The 23,741-nt window shown below is 40.1% G+C and overlaps 3 protein-coding genes across 4 annotated transcripts; 2 read left to right on the top strand and 1 right to left on the bottom strand.

Annotated features, from left to right (window-relative positions):
* Nucleotides 1-579: 579 nt before the first annotated feature.
* On the top strand, nt 580-5,838 carry LOC138013407 (uncharacterized). Its single transcript, XM_068860476.1, has 2 exons — nt 580-756; nt 1,568-5,838. Exon 2 carries the CDS (start codon nt 1,592-1,594, stop codon nt 5,765-5,767), a length of 4,176 nt encoding a protein of 1,391 aa, XP_068716577.1. The 5' UTR covers nt 580-756; nt 1,568-1,591; the 3' UTR covers nt 5,768-5,838.
* A 6,765-nt stretch (nt 5,839-12,603) lies between these two features.
* On the top strand, nt 12,604-15,088 carry LOC138013410 (major facilitator superfamily domain-containing protein 6-like). Its single transcript, XM_068860480.1, has one exon. It carries the CDS (start codon nt 13,243-13,245, stop codon nt 14,845-14,847), a length of 1,605 nt encoding a protein of 534 aa, XP_068716581.1. The 5' UTR covers nt 12,604-13,242; the 3' UTR covers nt 14,848-15,088.
* A 160-nt stretch (nt 15,089-15,248) lies between these two features.
* Nucleotides 15,249-20,860, bottom strand: LOC138013411 (major facilitator superfamily domain-containing protein 6-like). 2 transcript variants are annotated; one of them, XM_068860482.1, is made up of 3 exons: nt 20,731-20,860; nt 18,061-19,451; nt 15,249-15,937 (listed from the first exon to the last, which is right to left on the bottom strand). In XM_068860482.1, exons 2-3 carry the CDS (start codon nt 19,412-19,414, stop codon nt 15,768-15,770), a joined length of 1,524 nt encoding a protein of 507 aa, XP_068716583.1. In that variant the 5' UTR covers nt 19,415-19,451; nt 20,731-20,860; the 3' UTR covers nt 15,249-15,767. The 2 variants fall into 2 exon arrangements, with proteins under 2 accessions (XP_068716583.1, XP_068716582.1); XM_068860481.1 differs by lacking the exon at nt 20,731-20,860 and adding an exon at nt 20,111-20,189.
* Nucleotides 20,861-23,741: the final 2,881 nt, after the last annotated feature.

Genomic DNA, 23,741 nt, shown 5'->3' with positions numbered 1-23,741 from the left:
TTTCTCCAAACCCTCTTGATTCACAGTCAAGGATATGACTGAAAGCACAAGTCCATATAACCCAGAAGTGCCAATCCATCAGTTTACGGTATTATCTATTTTTAGTATGGCTAATGCTATTTTGCATTTATCGCGGGCAATCCCTTGAGTGACACCAATCAGAAGCTTTGTGGTCATCAGACTCAATCTGATTGGGCATTATTTGGCGGGACCTGCATGTGCAAATTTAGATGAATACCGTAAGGTAAGGTCAAATAAGAGGGATCGACACTTTTGGGTTATGGACTTCTGGGAGTATTTTGATTTATCGGTGAAGCTTTATATCTGATAAATAAAAACAAAAATTATTTACAGCGACACAAAAAACGAGTTTAAAAAATATTTGTCGCTTCTTGGAAAGGTAAATAGACCAAGTTCGCAATGTAAAAGAGACGGCCTCCGCAAACCTCTTGTATAGCATTATGACCTCATGCCATTCATCATCTCTAAATCTGAGATTTCTTTCTGTGGAGGGCGTTGCTCATAATATTTTCTTTCAGACGAGCAAGAAAGGTCTGTCTTTAAGCATGAAATCGGGCCGAATTTTGTTTGCTCTAAAAAGAAGTCGAAAGCTATTTCATCGAAAAGAAAATCCTTCACCGGTAGGATTTTTCATCCGAAAGGTCGCCGTTACCAAATGAGACGTACGAAAGGGATCAAGAGGAAAAGCAGAAGGCTGTATGGGGTCGTACGTGAAAAGTGTGTGATATTTTAAAGGTCAGTCAAAGAAATTAATAATACGGAGGCATTTAAACTTCAAACTGTTGGTACAAACAGTGCCTTGAGTCTCATGGGCGATTGGTACGACATTTACGGTACTTGTTTGTTTAAATATCCATGAAAGTCTACAATTTGTTCACCTGCTGTGTTTATCAGGTAAACAAGTATTTACAAACTCGTTTGCTCTGGTGAAGCGATGAAACAGAACCTCATACAGAATGCAAACCTTAAAAAAGTAGCAAAAGTCACTCTTTAATAATACTGTTTTAGTTTATTGTGGCTTTTCTCTTTACTTGTATGTAAAGAGCTACAACACGTTTTCTCTCGTTGGCAATGTGACCTGCAGGATGAATAGGTTCAGGTTCTGTTTCACTTTTGAAACTGTTTCAATTAAAGTATTGATTAAATGTTGTTCAAGTTAGTTTTTCCAGGCATTAATCCATTTATGATTTTTAATTTGCGATCTGCTAATGCATGTTCTTCGTTCCGTGTATATGTTGACAGCAGACTTAAGCTATTAATATATTTCAATTTTTGCATGAGTAATTTTAGATTACTTTTAATTCCGACTTTTCGTCGAAGAAAAGGGAACCCCTTCACGTCTTTTCTCAAGTTTGTTGCCACGCCCACACTTTGATCAGAGTCAGGGAAAATGTATATCTTGGAGCTAGACTCACGTATCAGTGATGAGTCTGAAGAAGAATACATCAATCTTGCATAGCTTCTAATACCGAAACAATAGACCATTTTTCGAGGAAATTATAAGTACTTAAAGTTTAAGGAATTAACACACAGTTTCCCGTTTTAGAGTGTTTGCTCGGTATAAACCACTATGGTTGGAGAGCAAAGAAAACGAGGATCTGGGACAAATACCACGTCAGTGCCGAAGAATTACTGGTGGAAAAGAATTCATAACTTAAATACAGGATCAAAGCTTCAGGACGTCAGTGGTAGTTTTAATTGCGCAGAGAAATTTAGCGCATTGGTTTCTTGCCAACGTGGTTACGGCTCAGTGGCGTTCTATGCATTTTTTTCTTTGTTCATTTTGACGTTCCTTTACGTGATTTGGAAGATTGTTTGTGCCCATTCCCGCTCAGTGAGACGACCTGGATCTGGTAACTCGACAACTGTCTCAAAGTTAAACCCTACGACACATGCGCCAACTTACCACATCAGCACATTCTCCTGGTTGCAAAATGAAAGTGTCTTCGGTCACAGTGATCAAAGTACAACGAGCCCTCCTTCCTTTCACAACGAAAGTTCGCGAGAGAATTCAAATCCAGCAATCTTCAATTCTCCTGTAAACGAGAAACACAGTACAATTTCTTCAAGCAATAATATTAATCCTCCACGAACAAACCATCCTTGGCTTAAAAATCATTATCCTTCTTGGACGTCAAGTCAGATCCCGGAAAATCCTTTGTATGACTTCTATCCCAGGATGTTTAATACTGATGAGCCATTGTTAGATAATCCAAATTATCCTCAAGAACCGTATCCTACAGTTTATAATTCGGGATTACCCGCTGTCCAATATCCTTACGTGTTTAATTACCATTCACATCCTCCAATTTTACACGATTACCCTGACAGAAGGTTTAAATTTCAGAAACCGACTTCCACTCCTTTTCCTTACAACGCAAATTCCTTTGGCATGTCCAACGAACGTCAGGTAGAAATGTTGCCGTATTCTACGAAAACCATACCCTTTAGGTCTCCCTATGTGTTACCAACCTACAAGAACATGCAAACAAAAGGATTCCGTGACAACAGATATCATGGAGATGACAGTCAACAAGACTCAGAGGTAGATGTAACAACGTCGCCGTCACCTCTGATTACATTTTTCAAAGACAGTACCAACAATGCTGATAACCACAGGCACCAGTCAAAAAAGAAAAGGAGGAGGCGAAAAAAGTTGGCATGGAGGCGCAGAAAAGAGAAAGGAAAGAAGGGAAATGGAGTACGACACCGTTGGAGGCAGGATTACTCTAAACATAAAGAAAAAGATAACAAAAGAAATTTAAAAAGAGCAACTTTCAACAGACACCACATCGTAAGTAATAGCGGGAAGTCCACGAAAGATTCTACGCAGAAGCATATAAACAAATCAAAGCAGGGAAAACATCATGGAACTCAATTAAGACATACGTATGCCATTCAACAAGCGACTAGTCACCAAAGAAGGCGCATTTCAACACGAATGCATCACCATCGTGAAAAGACAAACGAGAACAAAGATTACACAGCGCATTCAAAACGCAAGCAGCACATTCAACACTTGCTGCCCCAAAAACGAGCGCAAATTAATCGAAGAATTGAGCATAAACACGTCGGGCTTTATCACTTGAAGAGGTTGCATCTTAAAGTACAGCACAAATCTCTACGTGTAGGAAGTCTTAAGGGCCACAAAACGAGTCTTAAACACGTCAGAAAGACACGGTCTCGACAAATTCATCATCACCGTATTAGAAATGTACGTGTTCGCCACAAACACCACAGTGGACATCACAAGGTTCTAGACTTTAGACAGTACAGACAGTATCGAAAGCATCACTCTATACACGATGAAGTTAGAGGCAAATGGAAAGTCAGTCGACATCGAATCAGAACTTGTAAACTTATTGACCAGTTCTCTACGCGAGGAACCGTTAAAATGACAAGGACAAAAGAAAAGGGTAGATTTGTTCACACACTGCTAATGTGTGGGGTCGTTAAATTGAGAATAAGAAGATACCATCGAAGCAAGTATTCCATGCGATACGCGCAAATATGCAGGAAAAAATGGTATCTGACTAAGGGAATAATAGTTGTGGACAGGCGGACGAATAAGCAGGAAATTCCGAGATACAAAGTTCGGATTTGCAAGTTGTCTTATGTCCGTTCTGTTAAACACTTGCCGGCCAACGGCAAGGAAACAAGGGTTTGGGATATTTCTGCCATGCTTGCTCATAAAATGGAGAAACAGCATAGAAAGGAGCTCCATGATGTCTCTGCGCTTACCAAGCACGGACATCAGCACCATCATAACAATAAAAACACGAAACGGTACAAAAAAGGCAAACGAAAAAGGAACGGTAAATTGCTTTCGAGAACATTTCATCAGGTTATGAAAAGAAAAAGACGAAAAAAATTGTCTAAGTCCAAATCCCATAAAGACAAGCACACGATCCATAAAGTGAGGAGAAGTAAATTAAAAGGACTGCAAAAGAAAAGAAAGAACCACTATGGAGCAAAGGAAAAGAAATATGAAAGGAAAAGTAAAAGGAAAAGCAAAGGAAAAGGAAAGACTGATGTGAAGCCATCAGATGAAAAATTCTACAGAAATCTGTTGAAAGTACTGAAGCTTGCTAAGGTTTATGACATGAAAAAATTTAACAGGACTCAGAGCCAGGTTTTTGACTCGCTGGAGGCCGTTCTTACAAAGAGCCAGATAAGGAAGAAGCACTCTAAACAAAGTAAAAAGAAAACTGAAATGGATCTAAGGATGAACAAGACCAGAAAACACCCTTCAAAAAGGATAATGGCACCAAAGGATAAAAAGAAAACGAATGTAAAAAGAGAAGATAATATTCAGGCGTTGATCGCAAAACTTCTTCCCGCAGTACTAAGGAGCATGCAAAATGTCACCAAAGCTGGAAACAGCATGGCAACGACGAAGGCAATGACGAAACCAACACTCAAAGTGACATCCAAGACCACAAGGTCAACAATGAAAACTACATTCACCTCTCAGACGCCATCAACGGCTAAGCGAAAGAGCAATAATTATAACATCGAGGATATTTTGAAAAACATCCTTCCATTGATTGTTAAAAAAGATCAAAAAGCAAATGGCGATTCTTTACGAGATGCTCAGCCAAGAATTAAGCCAGAACATTATACAGTACCATCAAAGCACACAACTCCAAGAGTAACCACAAATGACCTTGGGTTAACGAATCTTTTGTCAAGGTTAGACATGGGAAATCTGATTTCAAATAATTTAAGAATCACAACTGTTGCGAAGAATAGACCCTCAACGAGGCCTTCCGTTATACACAATATTCCTAGCCGACTACCGATAACAAAGCACAAACCCTCTCCTGCTGTTCCCTCGCCGACGTCAAGACAAACTGACGTAGTCCTTCAGAGCCCACCAGACGAAACGTCAATAGAAACCCCAACGCGTTTGCCAACTTCTCCACCTGGGCTTCCGTACGACCCCATCTCAGCATCTGAAGGGAGAAGAGTATCTGCCTCTCTGAAGATACCTATGGAGCCGTCTTCGTTGGCTCAGCAGACTGGTTCTCTTTCTCAAGGGACTGGCAGTAGTGTGAGCTCTTTTTCTTCACCGGGGAATTCTGATCCCTTGTCGAGAAATATACTTTGTTTTGGTGACAGTATAACTAGTGGATTTTATAATCACGGTCACAGCTTCCACCCATATAGTCAAAGACTAAGTCAACTTCTAAATTCTGACGGACGAATTAAGTACCATTTCAAGACCAGCGGCAAAGTGCGTGAGATGGCTCATGGAAGCATGGCACGACGCTTGCCACAAGTTCTCGGGAATAGCTCACGATTTGATTGGGTGATAATTTTAGGTGGCACCAATGACGTAGCGCATGTCAAGAACTTTGGGGATGACGATTCATTCATGAACCAACTGATCAGTGTTTGGAGGCCACGAATCGTTCGTGACATTGAAGTCCTCCACGAGATCGCTCATAAGTACGGTGCTCGGACACTCCTGCTTACTATTCCGGAAACAGCTTACGAGGCCTGGCCCAATTTTAAAACACTGTGGGTCATGCGAAGGAGAATCAACGAAGATTTAAGAGACTATGCTCGAAGATCAAAAGGAAGCACTGTACTGTGTGATTTAGCGACTAAGATGCCAAGGCATTCACTTCCTCTGCAGACTCAGAATCTCCTTTGGGCTGATCATCTGCATCTCACTCCCTACGGTTACGACAAAATGGCAGACATTGTGTACCAATGTTTAAGACCCTATTTAAGAAAATAGTCCTGTTTATATTTTATTTTCATTCTGACTATTATTATTTTACATAAGGTGAAACGTTTTTTTTACATAAAAACAGCTATTCAGAGCAGAGCTAAGACTTCACAGTGTGGTATTTTATACTTTTTTAACAACTGTTTATCGAAAACAAAATCTCCCCCTTTTCAATAAAATCTGTTGTATCTTACTTGTGTCTTGGTTTCATTTATTTCATTTAGACATTAGAAGTTGCTAATAGCAAAGGTAGGATCCGTTATTTCCAGCTTTTAACTCCTTAAGTATACACTTGCATGGAGAGCTTCCATATTGAGCGGCTCAAACGTTGAACTCAGCAAACAAGTTGATCATGTCAGTTTAGCATTACACTTGTAAACTTTTACTGTTATGTCAGTTGTGTTTTCTATAATATTATTGGTTAGTTTGAATTTATCTGCTCATAAATAACATTTGATCTATAAAGAATCATTTTACTTCATACATACGGAGATTTACCCACTATAATCATAGTTAATAAAATTCGTACTGTTTCTAAATGAATCACTGTGAAGAAATATCGTTCGTCCAATCAGCAACACGAACAACGAAATTTCACAAGTGATGAATAACTGGCCGGACATCATTGATATGCATGAGTTATAACCTTATTAACATAATAGCACCGCGCGAAATTTAATGACTGATGGCAGAAATTTATAAGGAAATGGCGTCTTAAGTGGCCGAATTCCTCTCTTCAAGCTCAATTTCAGTAGCGTATCTGGTCACAAAGTGCCAACTTGTAAGCTGCAAAATAACGATAACATACTTTTTCAATCGAGACGTTAAAAAAGCAAAATAAACCTAGAGAAGCTATAGAAAATTTGAGTTAAAATTCGAAGGATTTTTGAAACATTTGGGAATTTAAAAATGTTGTATGCGCATAGTTATAATTTCGTTTCTTGTTGATGTTGTTGTCAACTTGTAAGCTGCAAAAGACTTAACTGATTAGAGTATAATGTGAAGTGCTAAGTGTCTACCCCATATGAACCATGTGAGCTTTAGCCCTACTGATGGAATGGGGCCCACACAAGCACATTGTCATTGAAGCCTGCTTTAGCGCGCCGCTCCTTGAGGTCCCTTGAGACTAAGGGTGTACTTTCCAACTTACTCGTTTTTAATACGATCTCTCACGAACACTCACGAGCGCCACCCATAGTAAAAGGGATGTTAAATCATACTACATCAACTTTGTGAAAGGTTTCCTATGAAGGAATACTCTAGGAATTTGATGTTGAAGCTGATTTCTGCCTACTTACAGCGAATTAACTTAAACGACTGCTTTATATGAAAGCAATGAGAGTTATTTGCTGCGTGATCTTAAAATGATGCGCTTATCGTTTCGCGGCGTGCCATTCGTGAAAAAGGGATTTTTTTTATCTAACAGTACCTGTAATAAGTTAAATCGGTTCAGATCGCACGGCGATAAAGACAGCGAAGACAGAGTTGCTCGGCACTCTGACAGCTCTGTTTACGGCGGTTAAGAGACATACCGGTTTGAATGAGATGTGGGAGTCAGGGTGGCTCAGTGGTCATCCATCGGGCCTCCTACCACTGCGAACCGGTCTTCAACTCTGGCACCCTCTTGTATGTGGCTTGAGTTTCAGTCGATCTCAACCTGACGCGAGGGCCTTTTTCCGGGTACTCTTGTTTTCCTCCCTCATCAAAATCGACTTACAGCTATTTAACATCTAGCTATGGTGCTGTACTCCGACATCAATCATGGACTGTATAGCGGCAGCCAGAGCCGCCTTCGCCGGTATGCTTTCAGCCCGATATGGTGAGTTGCTGCAAGTAGAGGGTGATTAGCACTGCCAAATTATTATTATTAGAACTGAGTCTCTTTACATCAAGTGAAAACAGCAGATATTTGCATTTTTAGGTTCAGAATAACACAGGTGACATAATGCTGCATGCTGCTTTTTTGCGCTGAATCATCCACCAACTACATTTCTTTGAAAGAATTTTGTCAGAGGAAAACGCGAAGAAACAAGTTGCTAATGTTAAGGTAGCAATTATTCCTTACAATTAAGGAATTATCGTTAATCGGAAAGAAAATGCGAAAACCAAAAACGTCATTTCACTTCATTATCTAGCACATGAATATCAATAAAGATTCTCCAAGGGCAAATTTTACACCACAGTTCTTTTTGGAGCTACCTTCGAATGCAGCAACTTTCTAGTTCAAAGGAATCTGTTTATTTTCTAAACGGTGCCTCTCTTTGAAGACCACGATCTCCCCGAAATAAGTGCCTCTCACGTTCACGTCTGTGAATCTTGCGTATTTGGGTGTTATCCAAATTTTAAGATACGGGTATACAACGAAATTTTGTGGACCATGAGAAAATGTTCTGCGAAAGCAACAGCGACATGTTTCTTCAGCTGCTTGTGGAAACTTGGAAAATTAGGGTCGCTAATCTAACGGCTCCTTTCCATCGAGGACTGTCGATGATGCTTTGTCACCAAGTTCCGTGCACGGCAGTTGGGAAACACCTTACCAACTGGGCCCAAGGTTCAAATTTGTTACACACCGGGTGGGCAACGATATCAGTGACTGATACACTATAAAACAAAACGAATGTTAATGTTTTGTTTGCGAAAAATCTTTAATGCATCAACATTTCCCTGAGCTTCGTCCGTATCTGCGTGACAGCTCAGTACTTTCCTGAGAAGGGCCTCAGTTGTACTGGAGACTAAGCCTCGTCGCCCACCTGGTGTGTAACAGATTTTGACCTTGGGCCCGGTCAGGTTAGGGTTAGGGTTAGATAGTGTTAGCCCACTTCGGCGATTCTCAATTTCTTTCCGTGAAAGTTTGTCTGTCAGTGGAATTTCGGGTCGATTTGAGCTTTTTGGAAGAATTTACAGCAGCTTGTGTTTCAGACTGCTTCATTGGAGTTTCCAACCTTCAAATAGTATATCGAGAGAAAACAGCGAACCCACAACCCACTGGAATAGTGCTGAAATGGCCAGAGTACGCCACAAAAACACTGATAAGTTATTGAGAAGACTAGGTATGCCATTTTTGTTCGATTTATGTTCTTTATGTTATGTACTTTATCTTTGGGATGACGCAGTGGTGAGAGCACTCGCCTCCCACCAATGTGGCCCGGGTTTGATTCCCAGACTCGGCGTCCTATGTGGGCCATCCTCGGAGACCCAGAGGCAGATTGCGGAGGCAAGGGAAGTCTAAACCGGCAAAAGAAAATGGCGACGAAGAAAAGCATAGTGGGGCGAGAAGAGCCCCTGGGGACACGTTCTTACCAGACGAGTTCCAAACAGTAGAGGTCATTCTCAATTCTGATTGGTGCAAGAAATTCTTTGTGCTTTTCTGCCCAATCAGAGGTCAGCAGGCCGTGAAATCGTTTTGTGTCTTCTTACACGGAAATCAATTGATCGCCGTACTCACCTTGCTTCGTTCGGCAAGGTTTTGCTCGAGGAGAAAAGTCTCAATCACAGCACAAAATGTATAGGAAATCGTTCGGAATATCGGCGGAGAAATACGCTGAACATTTCGCAGGTATCGTTACAGTAACGTATTTCCAAGTGTGCGGGATTTGTTTAAAGATGTCCTCCCCGATTCACCTAAAATAGCAGTGATTTATTTTGATCTGACAATTATTTTTATTTTGCCCCCTTTTCCTGGTCGTGGTATTGGTCGAGGTATTTCTAGATTTCTTACATGAATTGCGGTGGCAGAAACTTTGCTAATCTCGAGAAATTCTTGATCGCACGGGCCACACGCAGCATGACTTTATTTCAATGCGCGCTAAATTCAACGCTTTCGAGCTCGTGTTCTCTTCATAATATTGTTGAGCCACCCGAAAGAAACAGTTGACGACTTTTGTCGATTGCGTTCTTACGTTTTTGTTAACAAACAGAGAAAGTGAAACCTTTATGGTGAATTTTTGAGAATATTTGAAGACGTTTTCGACCAAACTTTAAGTCCAGGCAGATGATGGTCTTTCTCGTGCATTGTGGGACACTTGTCATAAAAGGGTGGAATCAATCTGGAAAAAAAAGTGATCATTTGGCATTTCAGCAAAACACTTGTGGAAAAGGAGACATCCCCTTTCTCCTTTGACATCGAGGCAAGGGGATGCTCAAACTGCTTGTCACATTGACAAGAAAAAAGGTTATAGAATTCCCTTCGAAAATGTACCAATTAAGCCATTAATTCCACCATTCTCGGTAATGTCTTGTCCTGGTGAGTTAAAAAATCACCATGAGGAAAGCACCCATACACCAAAATCAAGTTGCCACTGCTTTCCAAAATCAAGCAAAGGAACATCCGTCAAGGTATGCACATTTCCAATAATTATGTATACATACACACATTGTATGTCGATGTAGAAATACATGTTTTATTATACTGACAGTCTACTAGAAAATAAAATTTGCATCATTGTAATGGCATATCCTTAAGTTTCAAGTTTATTGCAAATTACTTAGTTTAACGTATTACAAAAGATGCCATATCCTTATCCTTTAGGAGGCTCAGAACAGATGTTCAGCCGAGTGCTCCGCCTTAATGCCACACATGCCACCTGAGCCGCTCCTCAGGATAATGAATCAAAATTAGACAACCGGAAATAGAGTTTGTTAGATTTTGTCAGGTTTATGTCAAAAAAAATTCATCAAGCGTCCTTCGCTGATTTGTTTGGAAACAAGTGAAAAGCGTTATTTTGCATTCTTAAAGTGAATTTTCAAAAAATTATCGAGTGGAATTTTTTTCATCTTTCAGCTTTTTCATAAATATTTCAAATTCTACTCCAGTTTATCTCTCTTTGTCACATCATGTACTGGGTCAGAGAATTATGATATGGTTTCAAAATCTAAAAAACAAGATACTGCTCACTGAATTGGTTTTCAAGATACTTTTCAAACACCAAGTTGTAGACGATCTTTGAGCGGCACTGTACCATTACCATAGCAGCAGTTGGGACCCAGAAAACACCCTTTAAAACATTGCCTCACAATAGTATTGCACAGCCTTGTCGATTAACAATCACGACCCGGCCAGAGACTTCCACTCCGGGTGGGAGACAGTCCTTTGCTCCCATCAAAAATCAATACCCTCGTACCCTGCAGTTCTCAATACTCCTTGTTGTTCATCTGTGAAACTAAAGAAAGACGTTTGCTGTAGGATTTCAAGGAAGTGAATTCAAGGAAGTGATTTTTGATGGGAGCAAAGGACTGTCTCCCACCCGGAGTGGACGTCTCTGGCCGGGTCGCTAAGCTAACTTTTGATCGTTGGGTAACGCGAAGTTTGAACAAAGCCTCTTTCGATGGCTAAAACGGGAAAGTTTTCAGAGATTGCCGACGTTTTATTCGGCCTCTGTGAAGATTCGACGCCAAGCAAAGACCACGGAAGGAACAATTAACTATCGTCCGTGCTCTACCCGGAATTTCGAGGCGACTGGAGCTGCTGGAGAGAATTTACGGCCGTTTTCCTTCGGCGAATCGGATCGACTGCTTCGTGAGAGTACCCAACCTTGTTTAGTATATATATAGAGGGAGCAAACCGGTTCCTCAAAAACTAACAGGAATGGCCGTAAATCGGCTCAAAGACCACGCAGGAGCGAAAAAACACTCAACTAAAGTAAGGTAAGACGATTTTTATTTAAATCGTTACATTTTCATAGGTCACAGAAACAATCGTTATTTTCCCCGTACAAATCCTTATAAATAAAGAGCTGCTCATATCTCGAGCTTGGGGTACCTGTGAGGGAACGTTACCCGACAGTTGTTGCACAAAAATCGTGTTCTTCCAAAAATGGGCAAGGGAAGGTTTGCTTAGCCTGATGTGGAGGAATCCGAAATCTGGAATCTAGAAAATTTGAAGATTTGGAATCCGGAATCCAGAACGTTGCATCCTGAATGCATTGTTTGGACTCCAGAATCCATAGACTTGGATGGAATCCTGGACCCATTTTGGTGGAACCCGTGAATCCACTACTCGGGTATCTGGGTTCCACTATTCAGAATCCAGAATCCGAGAGCCACCTGGATTCCTTCACAAAGGGCGATTTGCTTCTGTTAACGTTTGCTCAGTTGAAGAATTTATTTTAGAACAAGGAAACAAAAATGCCGCTCAAAACCTTGAACGAGATGTAAGATTGCTTGAAATATTTTTGAAAACGAAGGACGAAGATAGGAAAATGGAAGTTATTCCAGCGGTTGACCTGAATGAAAAATCAGGCAATTTATCATCTCCGTCAGCACTAAAGATGGCAATGAATTTCAGTGGACTTCCATTCGAAGTTTAGGGGTTAGCTTAGACTCCCAGAATACCGGTAAGCAGTCCATGGAAGTGGAGCTGTTATTCAAGGTGGTAATTTTTCCATTAACATCAACATCAACACGGTAAATCAGTCTTCGACGCTTGCCACAACTTTGTCAAGTCCCGAGGGGGTGAGATAGAAACATTTGAGGCCTTTAGAAGTAACTGCAAAGCGACTCTGATGATGACTAAATGCAGAGTTATTTTCATAACACTAAACAGTTTATTGGCATGGCTTCCGTTATTAACAAACATTTGATTTTCCTGAAATATTGTCGGTTGAGCGATTTCAAACCATTTCTTTTTATTGCTTTCATCGCTCCATTTGTGCGAAATTAATTTGTCTACCAAACGCTTCACGAAAAAAAAAAAGAGAAGAAAACCCGGTACCTACGAAATAAACACATTACAGCATGAAAAATGCTTTGTACGATTTTTATTCACTCGTTGATACGAAACAAAACTCACTCCTTCTCTGCGCTTTTACTCGTTCGTTTTCTGGTAGTACTCACCTCGTGAATAAAAATCGTACGCGCGCATTTTCCATGAAATAATCTCTAGTATTGAGAGTTAAATATACCGATCATCTTGTAAAGATTTACAGTTATACTCGCTATGGTGATGATGATGCTTGAAACATCGGAGCATGTTCCTTAATTGTCTTTTTTTTTTTTTTTTTGGATAATTGTAACACTTGTGCTATCAAGACCATTCGGTAAGGAAATTTATCTGAAAATCGGTGTCATGTGCTTTCCGAAGTCAGTCTCACTGATGAATGCTGATAAATTGACCTGCACACCACCAGGTGCCAGCTCGAAGAATCTTATACAGAGAGGATCAAGCGTGACAAAATACCATGAAAGCAATTTGTTCATTGAACAAGGAGGGTTGGTACCTTATTGTGTAGCCATCTGAAGTAAAAAGAAGTCTGACAATCAGGAAATCGAGTTGATTGAAAAACGGTATCTGAATTAGAATGACAGTCAATCAATCATTGTACCGTGGTCGCCGTCAAGCTGAACCGTCGGGGGATCTTTAAGCAACAAAGATAACGTGTTTTTAAGGAAAATATTTTATTGTGATTCTTTTTCCGGCTGGGGAATCAGGCTGTAATAAGGTTTAACTACAAGCATATCGTAGGTTGAATCCTTGGTCCTACAGAGAAATGTCCTGGGTGTCTCAGGAGCGAAACGGATCAAACACAAATGGATTTACATGTTTTTCAAACGTTGACAAAAGAACTTGGCTATCCAAAGCATTTTACACTTCATTCTACTTTGCTATTGGGACGCTTTTTCCTTATTTACCGGTTTACTACAAGCAGTTAAAATTGTCGTCACATCAGAATGGGATACTCATTGGAATTCGGCCGTTAATTCAATTTTGCTGTACGCCTCTATGGGGCGCATGTGCTGATCAGTTCTGTAAGAGCAAGGCTATTTTACTTGTATCTGTGTTGGGCTGGCTGGTTTCAAACTTCCTATTATTGCTGGTTCCTGTTGACAATGATCCAATACTGTGCGATTTTTATAATACAAATTACGAGGATGGTATTTCATATTCAGGCAATCGAACTGTCCTTAACAACTTTGTTTGCCGTGAGCACATGAAATTGACGGACGTTTACTCAAGAATATCTTCCCCACCCACAGTACCATTCTTTCCATTCTCTTTCCGATATTTTCAGGATACTTGCAGTGTGAGATTAAGAGACAAGAATGACACAACAGAAGCAAAGGAAAAGCCCGAAAGCCACATTTTTAATATGACCATTTCAAGTAACCACTCTTTCCATGATGATCCAATCCCCAACAATAACAAATACGTAAGCTGCGACTCTTCGCAATTTATTTACCTTCTCGTGGTGACTGTCTTGGGTACTGTTATCGCGGCTCCTGCCCAGGCCCTTGCAGATACAGCCACTCTTCAAAGTCTTCGAGGCGAAACTCACAAGTATGGTAGAGTTCGATTGTGGGGATCTTTGGGATGGGGTGTTGGTGGATTTTCTATTGGCGCCGCGATCAGCTCCAATGAAGTAAAGAATCACTGCGGTGAAGTTGTTATTGATTACGGTCCATGCTTCTATGTTTACGCAGCGGCAATGAGCATAGCCCTGCTCTGTGCAACTCAATTCCAGTTTAATCAGGATGAAGATTTTCTTGATGGTCCGGATGCACAGAAGGCGCAGGTTACCAAAGTTATCGAAGGTCTTGGTGTCTTTCGAAATCCTCAATTCTGTTTTGTTATTTTTATTGCGTTTTTCTGCGGATCAGCTACGGGTTTTATAGAAACATTTTTGTTTTGGTATCTTCATGAATTAGGAGGTGATCAGCTCTTATTTAGTGTCATTAACGGCTTCAACTGTGCAGCCGAAGTTTGTGTATTCTTCGTAACTGATAGGCTTCTATGCTTTTTCGGTCACATTAATGTCATCTATCTTGCTTTGTTTTGTTATTCCCTCCGTTTTATTTACTTCTACTTCATTCAAAGCCCTTGGTATGTTTTGCCAGCGGAGTTGCTCCAAGGAATTACTACTGCAGCATTGTGGTCGTCTTGTGTGTCTTTTGTTGGCTTACATCCGGGAGTCTCCAACACTGTTCAAGGTATTTTAAATGGTGTTTACATGGGCCTGGGATTCGCAACTGGCGGCTTCATGGGCGGATTACTTGTACACATCTCAGGAATGAAATTGGCTTTTCTTTTCTACGCCCTTGCTAGCTTTTGCTTTCTTCTCATTTTTGTTGTCATAAACACTATCTATGAAATTTAAACAAGACTGGTCTCATACCTTCCAAAACCCAGTTGTTTAAAGGCAAGATAATTCCACTGGGTAAGGTAATATATAAGCGTTTAGAGATTCAAATTCCTGCTCTCTGATGGCCCTGGAGAGGAATGAGAAATTTTGACTCTTGAACTCACCAGGAACCCATGACCCGAAGCCTACAACTCTACTGTGTTCGTGTAACGGCGTTTCCACAGACCGATTTATTTTTAGATTGAATTTCCCGCGAATGAGACTCCCATAGTGGGCCGATGACCAATTACAAGAAATTAAGCCGACGTCATAGGGTTACCGAACCGAACTGGAACTGCCTTTGTTTTTTCCGGAAAAGGTAGTCTAAAAATAGACCGGTTTGTAAAAATGCCGTTACATAGGCCCAGTATGGGAGCTGTAGGCTCCGGGTCATGGGTTCCTGACCCACGCAGAATCAATTGAGGTTAGGTCATTGCTTCTGTGATTTTCTCCTTGGCATGGTGTCATTATTTGTCATGTGTAGATTTTTATAGACTGGACAGAAGGATCTAATCATGTTCAGTAAACGATGTGCAAGGTAATGATATATTGGGGACTGTGCTGTGCATTCTTTCGTAATACAGACCTCCTGCGAGTCAGCAAGAGTATCTCCGACACTGCCACATTAAAATATATCTCCAATTTAACAAACATTTTACCACAAAATGATATAAAAACTTTGGCGAAGCGTTTACCTTAGCGATACATTGCCACTATTTTGCCCAGTCTCCTACTAATAATTATCACTGGTTTCAGTAAAAACAGGATGATGGGACGAATACGAAAAGAAAAGAAAAACCTTTCTACGCGGGCAATAAATAACACAACAAAATTGCCTAATTCGAGTGAAAAAACTGCACAAATGAAAAGGAACGTTTTATTTTGTTTCATTTCATTTAAGTATTTTCGAAGGCTTTGTTAACTGTGAAGTACATTATCAACATTATGATTCCAAAACCACCAAATATGGAAAATGTTGCTTTTGATCCCAAGGAACTGAATAGAAAGCCACCGATGACTCGCCCCAGTCCATGACCGATACCATGGTACGCCGCGTGAAGGATTCCTGTATAGAAAATTAAGCGCTAGTTAGCCATGTTAGCCATTTAGTTTGGCTACAGATGTTTAAAGTGGTATTTAATATTCAAATGTGCAAGAATTGCCTAGATCCTTACTTCTTTGCAGTTCTGAAGGAACAATAGTACACGTAGCTATTGAACTTGTTTAACAATAACAAAGTGAAGGAACTCTCTCATTAAAATACGTTTGTTAAGGATACTTGGTATACGTATTTGTGATAAAAACGGTTACAACTGACTAAGATAGAGGGTAGAAATTTTAATTTGCTAGGTTTCTATAGTAGTGCATCAGTTAAGTAAAGTAAGTATAAATATCATTAGTATATACTCACTCAGTGATTTTGGTGTTTCAAGCAATCTGATTGGTTCCCTATCTCGGAGAAATTATCCACTCCCTACGGAGTGAATAATGCGTGATCCAAACAAAACAAAATGGCCGGCGTAAACTCGCCAGCATTTCTGAGTCGGAAATATTGAGAATACAAGATGATGCTGTGCTTCAGAGTACAAAGAGGGCCACAAATTTTGGCCTAATAGTTTTCAAAGGTAAGAGAAGAGTTCAAACTTTTGCCAATCAGTGTTTGATTTCGTTTTTCCAAATAATTATTGCTTAATTTAACTTGATTAAACAATCTTCACGCCAACAATTTGCTTCACTCGGAATAATTTTATTTTGTAAGGCTGGTCGCCCAGCAAAACGAAATTGTTACTGAAATCGAGGAATTAAAAAAATGTTTAAGAAAGTTCTACATGGCTGCAAGGAAACAAGACGGGTCATTTTACAACAAACCAAAGCTCACCTCAATAGACCTCTTTACAGTTGTGTGCTTAGTTACCTGGCCCTTAAATGAAAGTGAGGCTGGTGTTGACCTTCTTATGATACAGAACTCCCTCCTTTTCTTATGTTAACGATGTTGTTGTCATGCTAATTGTAAGAATTTACACAAGAAAAGCACTGAGGTTTCTATCAAAACAAGATCAACTCCAGCCTCACTTTCATTCATAGGCCAGGAAACGAAGCACATAACTGTAAAATGGACTATTAGAGCCGCCATTTCGTGTGGATCCTTTACCAACTGCACTTTCAATTTCCATTTCAAATGAATCTCTAAAACTTTGATCGAACGGTGAAAATGTTTGAACAGGCAGACTTTCGATTTAGATTTATAAGGTGTTAAATGACCATTTTGCTGTTTGTGACGAGGATTTTAACGAAGGTTATTTAGATTTGCCATGTTTGAAGCTTCTGTGAACACTTTCGTGCATGCTTTGTGCCGCTTGCACGTTTTCCACGCATGAATTGAGATGCCAATTAAATCGACTTTGGATGGTTTTCTTCTGCAAATTTTGTTGAAATTGCTTCGTGAGTATATGCTAAAACAATGATTCTTTTCAATCTCGGTGAATAGTGGCAGAATATTTACCTCGAATTTCAAAGAATAATTGTTAATTATTTACCCTCGGAGTTTTTAGAGCAACAAATAGCTAATATCTCCGAGTATTAAGAATCCCAACTGGCCGGAGGCAAACCAATTGGCTATTTACAAGTGCAGCCAGGAAATTGAACCAGGGACTACATGGAACAAATTCAACGAGTGGTCAGAACCTGTCTTGAACCCAAGATCTCCGGATCTCAAAGCAAGCTCTCTATCCACTGGGATGCGCTGCCTCCTTTAATTCAAAGTTAATTCAAAGTAACGATTTGTAGGACTACAGAGGGTGATTCGGTGGCTGCCTCTTTTCCGTACTTAACATTTGAGGATGTTAAAAATCACACACAGCTCTATTACTAACAGACAAGTGTTTTTAGCGATTTTTCAGGGGTAAAATGCTCTTGCCACAAGAATTTCCTGAATAACTGATATACTGACTACCAATGAACTTGTATGAATGTTAAAGAAATACCCTATACCCAAATTTTGTACTTTTGGTGCTCATTTTACAATTTGAGAGAGACGTTTGCGTTTCTCTCTAATTGGTACACTCTGACACAAAGATTATTTGTGTTAGCGTGGTTAATTTTATGTTCTTAAGATAAAATGGTACACTAGACATATACTTTAGCAGTTCAGTCAGTTAAGATGTAAAATGTGTAATTTGGGTCAAATACCTTGAAGCGTAGCAGGAGCACCTTCCACGGAATGATACGCGATAAAAGCCACAAAAGCGGCCCAGCCCCCAGCAGATGTCAGCCCGGACAAAAGCTCAAGAGGAATAAATGCCCAGGCACTACTAACGAACGTGAAACAAGTCAATCGCGTTATGTACCCCACCAGAACGAGGTAAATAAGGTTTCGGACACCGATTAAGGTAATTATATGAGGAGATATTGTGTAAACAATAACATCCGCTACAGATCGAATCACTGGGATAATACTGAACAAAATATGTGGAGCAGAGTTGTCTTTTAGATGCCAAAAAAAGAAACCCATAATCATGCCGAAAGTCATTCCACTATAGAGAACAACCACAAGGAATGCAAGAAAACGTGGCTCTCTAATGGCTTTTAAGACTTCCATGGCACCACGTGTCTCCTCCTTAATTCCAGGACTTTGGTCGCCCTTATTATCCCCGTTCATATTAAAGTCGAGCCGAAAGCCTGAAAAAAGGGCCAGCAGTTTCAGTACTATGGACCCATAGAAGCAGAGACTGTAGTCGATTACTGCCTTCTGTTGTGGTATGTCTGGACAAAGATACCTGTCACTGATAATTGCCCCAAAAGAGAAAGCTGCTACACCCCAGCCAATAGAGGCCCACCTCTTTTGCTTGCCATATTTGTGTACATCATTGTTTTTACGTAACTTGCACACAACAGCCGCGTCTCCCAGAGGAAGGCTTGGGCACGAGAAGAGGGTGCCAAATAAACTGACCAACAACAAGTACAAAAATACGTCGATCCCCTCATCAACTTCATGTTGTTTGCTCTCTCGCGTCTGTAGATTGGACTCGGATTCTTCAGCTTGTATCGGCCATCGATTTAGATCGTGTGACTCAATTATTTGCTGAGAGAATTTATAAAGAATAGAATAATTTCCTTTCGATTGTATCGCACAAAGGCTTCTTCTTCCGTATGCATCCTCGCAGTGCGGCATTGGAGTCAAGATATAAGCTATTCCTACGGCGGTCAGCGCTGTAAATGACATGACGAATATAAACCTTCCCTTCTGAAATTTGTCAGCCACGGCACCCCACACTGGAGTAAATAAAAATGATACAAATGGCTGGATACCTGAAATTATTCCTGCCTTCTTGGCCGGTATTCCAAGGTCCTTATAAAACAGTGGTTGATAGGGCAACACGGCGCCAAGTCCGGCAAAATAAAATAAGTAAAACATTTTGGGAATGATGTATTTCCTGTCGATTAAGCAGCAAGCGCAGTTTGGATAATGTTCGTCTACGCAGGATTCCGTGCCAAGTTGACCGTGACTTGCCTCTCTTGACATCACTAGTGTTGTTACCTTCATTTTGCTGTTGAAATCATTTTGCTTAACTCGAACATGGCTGAAAAAAAATTTCAACTGACAGTTGTTACAGAAGTATTAATTTTGCACACTGAGAATTTAGCCCAGCGATAAATTGCACTGACGGCGTGCATTCTGTTCTGTGAACTCAGCGTTAACAACAGCAAAATACATTTGGTGTTCTGCTCTCTTCGGCAAATCACAAACCAAGCTTTCTTAAACATTTCTGATTATCATGATGATAACATCACATTTAGCGAAATTTAATACAGGAGACCGTTACAGGGGAATATTCATATTCATACTAAACTGTTAAAAGGGCGGGTTAAAACTGTTTTCTGTCTGAAATGTCTGACCTTTCAAACTAACTTAAAAGGACCCTTGAAATCATCTAAAAACTCAAAAACAACCGACAAAGTGTTTCGTGCAATTATAACTTGGCCTTTTTCGTATGTCAGTTTTGCCTTTGAGAAATTCGAATGTTAAGTCCAGTACTTTACAGGTTAAGAAAGCCAAATGAATAATTTGGATTAAAAAAATATATATATTTCCCACTGGGAGTGCTATGTTGTTCTGGGAAAAAAAACCCATGCACAAATACCTCAAATTTGGCCAGGTGACTTTCCCTCAATATATAGTCGTAATTTCCGTGCTGGTAAGATATTTTATCAATGAAAGACATCAGTAGAAGATACATACCTATATATAAGTGGGTGAGGGTCTAACTATAGACACACATAAATCTCTGCCTAAATAAGAGTTGTCCTTGAACGTAAAGTTGCGACCGCAATGAGCGAAGAAGGTTTTCTTAGGCACCTGCTGTGGGTCGCCTTAAAATTCACCCTGATCAGGTTGTAGCTTTGTTAAGGTTGGTTTTACCTGCTTTTCTTTGTTTAGAGCGGTTTAAAGTAATCACCGAATTGCTTTTGTTCTCGCGCCATTTTTTCAACCGATCAGAAGTGAAGCCAAGGCCAATCTTGGCTCGCGCGTGCACCTTTTCCCGCGCTTTGTGTCGGCAGCTACGTGTACCTACTTCGAGTTTGGATTGTCTTCATCCTTTTGGATTGGCAAAAGTAATTACTTTGGTTTTGGCTTTACGACATTCGCGATTGAAACTCGCGCTAATGATTTCTCTTACAACGTCATTTCTGTTCAAGAATCCGGTTTTAGGTTTAATCCGCTTTTACCTACAATAGGTTAAATTGGTGATCCTGATACTTTACCTAGGTTGAATACACAAACAGATAATTTGAAGAAAAATGTTTTGGAGCCTGAATTAAGCCTAAAGGAAAATTAGGGTCAGTTAAGTGCATACTTACAGTTCTTTTTCCCCTTAATATGTTGTAATGTTGAGACTCAATGGGTAAGTGTGTGAATAAAGAAAAATAAACCAATAAGTAAACATTATAACATGAACACTGAGAAGATGTGTTGAGATGCGTAACACAGTCTGAAGATCAACGACAACCAGTTAAGCTCCTTAACCCGCCTCCTGAACCAGAAGCACCTTCATAAAGCAAGGGCCACTACCCGGGGGGGGGGGACTCCCATATGAAACAGACGGGGATGCTCGTCGGAAATTTTGAATTTAACCCCTAAAGGAGACCAATCTAGGCGTGGCTGAAGCAAATTTTGACCTCTAAAAGAGACCGTTTAAAAACACAAAAATACGACACACAATGAGTTTTAATGATAAAACGGCATAATCATCGAATGCTTTTATCTAAAAAGAAAATTTAAAAGGAAATTTGACTTCTGTTTCTCTTCGCGTAATTCTGTGTTACTTCGCGGAACCCTAAACGAGACCTTGGTGGCATAAATTATTGGCACTTTGCCCGGAACACCCTAAGCGAGACCAAAATCCAAAATTTACACCCCTAAGCGAGACGACGAGCATCCCCGTCTGTTTCATATGGGAGTCCCCCCCCCGGGGGCCACTAGTGCAGCGTACAGATTTCAAACTGCAAGAACTATGGAAAAATCAGCACGTTTTAATTTTCAGTCAAAGTCAAGTTCAAGGTGTATCGAGCTGTCGTACTATCATCATTCCTGGTCAATTGCAATCTACCGCTCACAGGTGAAAAACTTCCCTGCTTTTATGATGAAATAGCTTAGGGATGTAATGAATATTTCCTGGAAGGACAAGATCAAGAATAAGGAAATCTGCGACAAATCCTGAACTCTTAGTTACCGGGGGCATTTAGATGGCGCTTTTTAATATTTTGCAGCTTGTAGAAATTTGAAAAACTTCGAAGCAAACAAGTTAATTCGTTCAGCTTTTCCTCCACTTAGAAATACAACAGCTTTTCGGTTTCTTCAGAAGTCACCCTCAGAAAAGAAAACAGTTTCTTGTATCACCCTTAATAGATAATACAAAGATTATAGCGTAAAAATTAAACCGCACAAGTAACAAAGGTCTCTTTTTTTAAAATCTCAGTATGTCTTGCGTGTGTTCCTTTAGAATTAAAAAACAAAACATGTTCTCTCACACGTTTCACGTCCATGTTGACTGTTTGGATGTGTTCACATTAGTAACTTTGAATTTTATGATCTTTGCCCGCTTAGTTCATGGCTTTGCCACCAACAGATTGTGCAACCAAAAAATCCTCTAGTATCCATTCTGGAGATTTCCAAATGGAAAAATGGGGTAGTTAGGATTAAATCCTTTTATTCCTTTCCTTTTAACCACTGCCTAACTGATCCTAACTTGATCCTAATTTTTCTCTAGGCTTAATTTAGGCTCCAATAAAAGTTTCTTTAATTCATCTGCATGAGTACGTGCGTATTCAAGCTAGGTAAAATGAAGATTACCAATTTAACCTAGGTAAAAACCGATTCAATCTAAGACCGGATTTTACCAGCAACATATACACTCGAGGCAACATGCTGGTAAGCGTATTCGGGACCTGTAGAAAGCACGTACAAACAGCGCGGCAATCTGGTTAAACACCCTACACCTGTGGTGAAGACACGAAACGCCTGATGACAGCAATGCTTGTTGAAGAATCTTCACACTCATTTGGTCGGGCAGTCTGACGATGGGAATTTCTGGTCAGGGTTATCTTGTTGTGAGATTTCATCTCCATCTACATGATGGATAACTTCGGAATAAGGGCGAATTGGCAACATTATATCTTCAGCTAGATCGTGGCGATCTTCGGGTTCCGACCAAAGTTGCGATATCTCTAATTACTTCTGGGCATGCAACGACATTATAATCCAGGCATTTTATCGCCATTGAAACGGGAGGTATTTTAACGGTTTTTGGTCCAGGAACATATTTTCTATAACATATCAAAAGTCTCCGTAAATCCTAGTTGGGGATTTTGACTAATTACCACTTTTATTAGAGCCCTCAAAATAGATAGAAAGAGTTTCTTGCTTTTTCTTCCGAGGTAAGTCCAATCGAATCATGTAATGCCTAGTAGGTGAAACAATTTCTCACTGCACACAAGAATTTTCAATCAGCCAAAAGCAACAATCCTGAAGAAAGCGTCCGCGCAGGTTGACTATACTTTTTGTGAAGTATTTAGCGAAAAAATTGTGTCTTTCGCAAGCGAAGTTAGACGTTGAAAGGAGAAAATGTTAAACTAAATAAACAGTAGGGTCATGTTTTAGGCTAAGTAATTCAAGAAAACTTCATTTGTCATTGACCTGAGTTGTGAATTAAAAGTGAATTTCACCTCACTGAAAAACCGACGTCATTGCACTCAATCACTTAGGGCTTCCAACATATTTTTCTCATGAAACTTAAGTTATTCGTCAGTTCATCTATTTCATTTAGAGCGTACTGCAAAATGTCTAGAAATGGCACCAATTTCTGTGGAATTGTCCAAAGTTTTCTGCTAAGGCCGAAAGAAAGTCTTTCGCTCACTTTACTTGTGAATGAATGTTGAAAGCGCGCCCAAATGTTGCAATTTGGTTCAGTTTGATAACTTTTTAGTGTGCGCAAAAATTTTACATCTATATGACGTATGAATTTCATTTACTAATAGATTCCAATTTTCCGGCGAGGTAAAGAGACACTGAATTTTGTAATAGAGGGCGTCCTAATTACCATCCGAGAAACGGATCGTATAAGCCAGTATTGCAGGCCACCAACGTCACTTGGAGACGATACAAGAAGACATCCACTCGAGGATTGGAATTCCGAAGCTTAAAGAGGCACGCGCATTACATTACCACTTCCTCCAACAAATTTATCTACACAAGGGACACGCGTGAAAGTCGCAAAGCTGAGTTCGGTCGATATCTTGGTGCTCTAGACTGGGAATCAATTTTCTTATCCCTAAACACTTGCGAAGAGCTAGGGTGCGTTTTCAGACAGGCT

Source organism: Montipora foliosa, chromosome 8 (assembly GCF_036669935.1).
Source record: "Montipora foliosa isolate CH-2021 chromosome 8, ASM3666993v2, whole genome shotgun sequence".
NCBI classification, from domain to species: Eukaryota; Metazoa; Cnidaria; class Anthozoa; order Scleractinia; family Acroporidae; genus Montipora; species Montipora foliosa.
The sequence above is the reverse complement of the archived record's forward strand: the minus strand, read 5'-3'. Positions and strand labels throughout refer to the sequence as shown.

Bases quoted from the DNA above. Each gene is read 5' to 3' on its own strand.
- LOC138013410 (XM_068860480.1), top strand. From the start codon at position 13,243: ATGTCCTGGGTGTCTCAGGAGCGAAACGGATCAAACACAAATGGATTT.
- LOC138013407 (XM_068860476.1), top strand. From the start codon at position 1,592: ATGGTTGGAGAGCAAAGAAAACGAGGATCTGGGACAAATACCACGTCA.
- LOC138013411 (XM_068860482.1), bottom strand. From the start codon at position 19,414: ATGAAGGTAACAACACTAGTGATGTCAAGAGAGGCAAGTCACGGTCAA. The intron at 15,938-18,060 runs GTATTTGACCCA...TTTTCTATACAG, and splicing joins TGCTCCTGCTACGCTTCAAG to GAATCCTTCACGCGGCGTAC.